We start from the raw sequence: 7,324 nt of genomic DNA on the forward strand, positions 1-7,324 counted from the left end.
CTCTCTCTCTCTCCGTTTGTCACTCTAATATATGTAGATAAATAAAGTTAAATAAAAATAATTATTAAAAATAAATCACACTACCTTGTAGGAATGTATGCCCATTAAAATAATTTTTAAAAGAACTAAAAAAATAAATAAAAGAGAAGTGTTTAAAAATTTGGACGTAGATGAGGATAAGGCAGACATAGATGGTCTGGGGTCTGGTAACGGTGGAAGTCGAGTGGTAAAGATGTGACCATCTTTCGATTTAGGTTTTTATTCTTTTCTTCATTAAGATCAACTCATTTTATTTCCCATAATGATTGTAGTATAGATAAAATCGTCATTTTTAAAAAAGAATTATTTAATTTTATTCATTCATTCATTTTAATTTGAACAGAGACAGAGAGAGAGGTAAAGTAAGAAAGCAGGCCACCAGGTCTGGGACCCGAACAGAGCCTAAATCACCACGCCACCTGTTGGCCCTCGTTTCTTCGTTTTTTTAGTTAGTTTGTTTGTTTTCTTTCTAACTTGCTTCACTCAGTAACAGTTTTTAAAAGTTGTTTATTTAGGGGCCAGCAGTTCGTGTAATGGCTATGTCGCTGGACTCTCATGTAGTCAACTGTGGTTTGAGTCCCGGACCCGGTGGCTTAAACTCACCCCAGGCGTGTGTTCGTGCGTGCCCAAGATCCTGAGAGGAGAATGGAGGAGAAGGGATTGCGGTGTGGCCATCCTCCCTGGGGAGTGATTTCTCGCTTTCTGTCTCTGTGTTTCTATCTTTCTGACGAGTGCACGCACCCTATAACAAAAACCTCTCAAAAAGAAAAGTTTATTTATGTAATTTTTATTAAAAAAATTTTTTTAGCCCATATCTTCATTTTTTTATTTCACCTGTTGTTATTTTTACATTTTTCCACATTTACTTTATTATTTATTTATTTTTTATTAAGAATATTACCTTTTACTTTTCTGCAGGTAAATTTTCTGTATCTTCAGCATTTTCTGCTCAAAATTAAAAGAACAAAGCAATCTCAAAATTTAGAACTGGATCACCTGGCTCTTTCCTTCTTATCTCTCCCCAGTTCAAAATGTTTGTATCTTTTAATGGCCAGCATCCTCTTGGATTTGCAGTTCAGTTCAACACACTCAAGCCTTAGGACCATCTTCTTAGTGGTTTTAGCCTTCTTCCGGAAAATTGGCTTCGTCTGCCCACCATAGCCACTCTGCTTCCGGTCGTAGCGCCTCTTCCCTTGAGCATACAGGGAATCCTTGCCCTGTACTGGGTCACTTTGTGAGGGTGATAACTTGCCACATTTCTTATAGATAGTCCTTCGAGTTTTAGGTACATTGACCATCTTATCTTGGTAGTCTAGCTATCTTCACGTTGAGAATGAGAAGTTGGCGTGCACAACCCTCGCCTCGTGCCACTCACGCCTGACAGGACACAAACATTTATTTTACATATAAAAAATTTTTTGCTCATACTCTATAGTTCTTGACAGTTAATAAACTTTCAAAATTTCAAAATACTGAATTTTAAAGATAATGTTCAGTATATTTTTTATAATTTTGTATGATTTTGTGACTATAACAATGGAAACAATATGGTTTTAAATATTTTTGAGAAAATATTTACATGTCAGCCATTCAAATTGTTGAAAAGCAACACCCAGCACACTAGTCACACATAAACCCTCTCAATTCAGTCCTGCCTACCAAGTACTCTGTGCTATACCATCTGCTAGCAAAGATCACTTTCTTTTTCTTCCTTCAAGGTCTCTCTCAGGATAATCCTCTGGTGTGGTTGCTCTTTTGCGATCTCTACTGATTACAGTGCTCGGCTGGAAAAGTCCAGGTTATTTTATGTTAGAAATTCTTTCCTATATCTTCTCTAATCGTCTCTGCCAGGCAGTAGTATTTATGGTGCCAGGCCATCTTTCTAAGAGCTTCTGATGGCTTACTTGAGATCCACCTTAGTTCCATAGCTTTCTGATTGATCTTCAGATATGACATTCCAGTCAAAGCCCTGTCCAATAATGAGTATTTCCAATTTCTGATTCAGTGCAAGAAGCATTATTGAACTTATGCAAAGAACCCTTCTGCATATCTTCATTTTTTAATGAAATACGATTTTTTTTTTTAAAGGTTTTTGCTATAGGGAGTGTGTGCTTGCCAGACAGATAGAGAGAGACAGAGAGACAGAAAGCGAGAAATCACCCCCCAGGGGGGATGGTCACGCCGCAATCCCCTCTCCTCCATTCTCCTCTTGGGATCTTGGGCACGCACGTACATGTGCCCGGGATGAGTTTAAGCCACCGGGTTCGGGACTCCAACCACGGGCGACTACATGGGAGTCCAGCAACATAGACATTATGCTACCTATTTGTCCCATGAAATACTACTTTGAAAATTAATTTGGACATGTGCATTAGCCATGTTCAGTATTTTTTAAAAAGAATTATTCACCTTTATTTATTTTAAGATTTATTTAATTCTATTTGTTGTTATTATTTTTTAATTTGTTCAGAGAGAGAGAGAGGGAAAGTGTGAAAGCAAGCCACCAGGTCCGGGACTTGAACCACGGTTGGCGATGTGGAATTCTGCACCTTTAACCACCTGCCAACCTCTTTTTTATTTATTTTAATTTGACTAGAGAGGAACAGTGGGAGAGTGAGTGAGTGAGAGAGAGAGAGAGAGAGAGAAAGCAAGCCGCCAGGTCCAGGAGTCAAAGCATGGTCAACCATGTGAGAATCCCACACCCTTACCCATCATGCCACCACCCATTCCCCCATTTGCTGTAATCTTAAGCCAAAAATTTGCTTGACTTGTTTCCTGAATTATCAAATTAGTTATGGCTTATTCTGAACTTGGGTTTGTCTTTGGATTTGATTTTAAACCTCTGAGTCTTTTTTTTTTTTTTAAGAATTATTTTTAAACTAATTTTATTTCTCCATTTATTTATTTATATATTTAAATTTGACCAAAGAGGAATAGAGTGAGAGAGATAAAAAGAAGGTGAGAAAGTAAGCCACCAGGTCTGGGGCTCTAACTGTGGTCAGCCATGTGGGAGTCCTGGGCCCTTCACCACCACGCCACCTTCCGGTTACATTAAATATAGTTGAACTTAAGTGCATTATGTCATAGACAGTGACCCTAAACTACCTTGATAGCTTTATTTTGGTTAAAACTTCCTTTAACACCAAACTATAGTAGTCACTTACACATCTAATGTCTTGGTTTTTCATCTGGGCATATAAAAATAATACTCACAGAAGGAGAGATACGGACACAGTGGTTCTTACCTCTGGAGAGGTGGAGTTGCCTGAAACTGAGAGACTTAGAAAGACAGAAATGAATGAGGCAGAATTGTCTTATTCCTTTTATGGTTTTTTTTATTCCCAACCTCAGGAGGAATCTGGGAGAACTTAATGAGAGTTAAGTAAGAATCAGAAAAAAAAAGTTGGAATACCAGATTTGTGAGGGATATTAAAGAAGTTGGAATCTTATCTTGGAAGAAAGCAAGCATTGTTGGTCTCTTATCCTTGAAGGATTTAAAGGGGGAAGGAGGTAACATTTTTTTGAGGTATTACTAGGTGCTTTGTAAGGGTATTTACGTTCCTTAGTATGTTAAGTGTTCCACATAGGAAAGAAATTAAAAAATCAACTTTTATTGACCTTGAATAGGACTTCTTTCGGCATTTGTTAGATTGAGATCTTTAGAAGCTTTTGTGGGGAGGGTGACCGGATGGGAAGGGGTCAAGTTAGATAAATGCAGCTCTCTTCCTAAATGCAAAAAGTCATTCACAAGCTCTCTTGCAAATGTCTTATTTTGTCCTAGAATTCCATTTATCACTGATTTGTTTTCTTAGCTCATGAATTTCCCTGTTTGCCAAAGCAAGTAGCGTGGATTCTGGCTACAAGCAAGGTTTTCATGTACCCGGAGCTCCTTCCAGTGTGTGCCCTGAAGGCAAACAATCCCCAGGACAAGATCTTCTTCACCAAGGCAGAGGACAAGTAAGTCTTTACTGTGGGGGCTCAAAAGTACAGGCCGTCCCAAGGAAAGTCAGGGTTCTATGAGAAGATCAGGGGAAAGGCGTGTAACGACAGAGACACAAAAGACAAAAAGGAAAGTGGCATGTGTCTGTAGCATGTGCTTGTGCCAGCAGGGCCAAAAGCTGCTCTTTTGAGGAAGGGCAAACATATTTTTAAAACACTTTGTTTATTTAATGCCGTAGGGCACAAGTGCACTAGAGAGAGACACACCCACATAGAGAACCCTGCAGCTGGACTTGGTCACACTGCAGTCCTTTCCCCTCAGATTCTCTACCATCAGGATTTGGGGCATACACACACATGTGCTCAACATGTTCTTCAAACTACCAGGATCGGGTTCAAAGTGCAGTTGGCCATTTGGGATCTGGCTTTCTATGTAATATCTTTCAGAAGTTGTTTGTTGTTGTTGTCAGAAGATACATGCACTTGTCTGAGGAGGGAGAAAGCACCCCTATTGGGGTGTGGACGTGCAGCAGTTCCCTCTCCTCTATCTCATCATCCCTTGGGCATTCATGCATGCTCGTGGGCCCAGAGTGGTTTGTCAGCCCCTTGGGCCAGAATTCTAACTGTGATGGGCAATGTGTTATCTGATTCCCATGACCTTAGGCTATGGCTGGCCCTTGAAATTGCTTTTTATTCTATAATGTTGTTTTTTCTTTAACTATGTTATCTTTTTTCTTTTAATAATTATTTATTTTATTTTATGTTAGCTATGTTATCTTTAAAGGCAATATTTCATGGCCCTATAGGTAGTTCTTTTATTGGTCTTTATTTTTCTCCTGGTTTGCTATTTTAAGTGAGGCTTCACTAGGGATCTTAGTGCATAGATCAATGTAAATTTTTTCAGTTTATCTCTTTGGTTAAATTACTAAGAATGAGATTATTCAGAAAAGATTCACAACCTTTTTTTCGTGGGAGAGGAGTTTTTTTGGTATAGGGGGCGTGTGCTCGCTGAGAGACAGACTGCTAGAAATTACCCCCCGGGGGGATAGCCATGCCAGAATCCCTTCTCCATTCTCCTCTTGGGGTTTTTGGCATGCATACACATGCACCCGGTGTAAGTTTTAAGCCACCTGGTCAAGGCCTTGAACTGCAGTTGACTACATGGGAAGTCCAGCGACATAACTGCTGCTCCATCCACTGGTCCCAATTTATGAACATGTTTTGTGACTCTTAATGTGTATTGCCAAACTGCCATCAGCAAATATATGAGTATGTAACTGTAGTTGTATGTTATGGTGGTGGTAGTGTTAGGTCTAATTTCATTTATCTAGCATGGTACCTATTCATTTTATAGATACAAATATTTTTTAATCTTATTGCAATAGGGCATGTGCACTTGTAGGAGAAAGATACATGGGGGGGGGCTGAAAAATTGCCCCCCTGGGGGGCTGGCCACACCAGAGTCGTTTGTTCTCTAGTCTCCTCTTGGGATTTTGGGCTCACACACACATGCACCTGGTGTGTTTTTTGAGGCTGCCAGGGCTGGAACTCAAACTGCATTTGGCCTTGTCGGAGTCTTGCATTTGAATTGCCATACCTCCTAGTGGCACCTGATTTTATATTTTATTAGAATCATTCTGTTTCCTTTGATCTTCCTTTGAATTGTTACTGTCAGACACATTATCTGACATTAATTATTTATGGCTAGTTTTTTCTTTTTCTTTTTTTTGAGAATTTTTTGTTTGTTTCATTTGTTTCTTTGCTTTAGAGCCCGTGCGCTCGCCAGACAGACAGAGACAGAGAGACAAAAATCACCCCCCTGGAGGATGGCCACGCCACAATCCCTTCTCCTCCATTCTCCTCTCAGGATCTTGGGCACGCACACACACGCGCCCGGCGTGAGTTTAAGCCACCGGGTCCGGGACTCGAACTGCGGTCAACTACATGGGAGTCCAGCCATATAGCCGTAACGCTAACTGCTGGTCCCATTATCCCTAGTTTTTTCTGTTCCCACTTAATTGTTTCCTTTTTTTCTTTTTCTTATAAGGGAGATTTTTCTGCTATTGGGAATGTGGGCTCACCATAGAGAGAGAGAACGTGAGAGATCACCCTCTACCCGTGAGGGGGGTAACCATGCCACAATCCCTTCTCCATCAGTCTTCTCTCAGGATTTTTTTTTTTTTTTGAGCGTTTTTGCTATAGGGCGTGTGCACTGACAGACAGAGAGTGACAAAGAGACACAAAGCAAGAAATCACCCCCTAGGGAGGATGGCCATGCTGCAATCCCTTCTCTTCCATTCTCCTCTTGGGATCTTGGGCATGCACGTACACGCACCGGGGGGGATTTTTAAGCCACTGGGTCCGGGACTCGAACTACGGTTGACTACATGGGAGTCCAGCAACATAGCCATTACACTAACTGCTGGTCCCTTCTCTCAGGATTTTGGGCACGCTCGGGCATGTGCCTGGTGTGTTTCTAGTTGCCTGATCTGGGACTTGAACTATAGTCAGCCGTGTGGGAGTCCAGCACCTTAACTACTGTGCCACCTGTTGGCCTCATCTGTTTGTTTATTATTCATTGTATTGTTTTATTATTTTTTAAATGATTATTATTTAATTAACTTATTATTATTCTTCAATTTGACCAGAGAGAGAGAGAGAATGAGAAGGCAAGCCACCAAATGGTCAGCCATGTCGGAGTCAAGCACCTTAACCCCCATTCCACCTGCCTGCCCCTCCTTTTACTTATTTAGCAATCACAAAATGTCCGACATTTTCTCTTGGGTAACCATCAACTTGTACAGGAATTAGATGTAGAAACACTTGATTGTAAACGATGGAGTTTGTGTGGGGAGATTTTCTAGAAGAAAGGACTGTCAGGTGAGATTTAGTGTCATTGTCCCTTTCTCAGCCTGTTAGCTTTGGGACTGAAGCATTTTGAAGGAACCGATTTTCCTAAGCCTCTAATCAGCAAGTACCTTCTAACCTGCAAGACTGCCCACCAGCTGACGGTGAGAATCAAGAACCTCAACATGAACAGAGCCCGCGACAATATCATCAAGGTGAGTGCTTCCTGCTGCCCTCCTCACCTCCCCTGTCTGTGCCCACCCTCACTCCTCCTCTGACTCTCAGTGGGGAGGGCCTTTGAGTTTTACCTGAGACTAATTCTTCCCACCTCTGCACTAGATGAATTCCTCTGTTGACAGTGATCCATTATTTTCCTCTATAGTCTCTTCATCTTCCTGCCTTCCAGATATTTCCCCTAAAGATAAAATTGCCTATGGGACCAGCAGTTACCCTAGGCATACATTCGAAGCCACTGGGGCCAGGATTCACACTGTGGTCG

General features: G+C 41.0%; 2 protein-coding genes across 2 annotated transcripts; one reads left to right on the top strand and one right to left on the bottom strand.

The window, feature by feature from the left end:
- Positions 1-1,035: 1,035 nt before the first annotated feature.
- Positions 1,036-1,337, bottom strand: LOC106733473 (60S ribosomal protein L36a-like; the record flags this gene model as incomplete). Its single annotated transcript, XM_014582825.1, has 1 exon — positions 1,036-1,337. A coding segment is annotated over exon 1 (302 nt), but the record flags the coding sequence as incomplete, so codon positions are not given.
- Positions 1,338-3,720: 2,383 nt separating this feature from the next.
- Positions 3,721-7,118, top strand: LOC102478862 (GON-4-like protein). The gene is made up of 2 exons (XM_006165222.3): positions 3,721-3,996; positions 6,890-7,118. The coding sequence occupies exons 1-2, from the start codon at positions 3,914-3,916 to the stop codon at positions 7,101-7,103; spliced, it is 297 nt and encodes a 98-aa protein (XP_006165284.1). The 5' UTR covers positions 3,721-3,913; the 3' UTR covers positions 7,104-7,118.
- The last annotated feature ends 206 nt before the right edge of the window (positions 7,119-7,324 follow it).

Source organism: Tupaia chinensis, unplaced genomic scaffold (genome assembly GCF_000334495.1).
Source record: "Tupaia chinensis unplaced genomic scaffold, TupChi_1.0 Scaffold143829_1, whole genome shotgun sequence".
Lineage (NCBI taxonomy): Eukaryota > Metazoa > Chordata > Mammalia > Scandentia > Tupaiidae > Tupaia > Tupaia belangeri.

What these genes read in the sequence shown, in the direction of transcription:
- LOC102478862 (XM_006165222.3), top strand. Translation starts at nt 3,914, where the DNA reads ATGTACCCGGAGCTCCTTCCAGTGTGTGCCCTGAAGGCAAACAATCCC. An exon ending in TTCACCAAGGCAGAGGACAA is followed by an intron (nt 3,997 to 6,889) that starts GTAAGTCTTTAC and finishes TCCCTTTCTCAG; the next exon opens with CCTGTTAGCTTTGGGACTGA.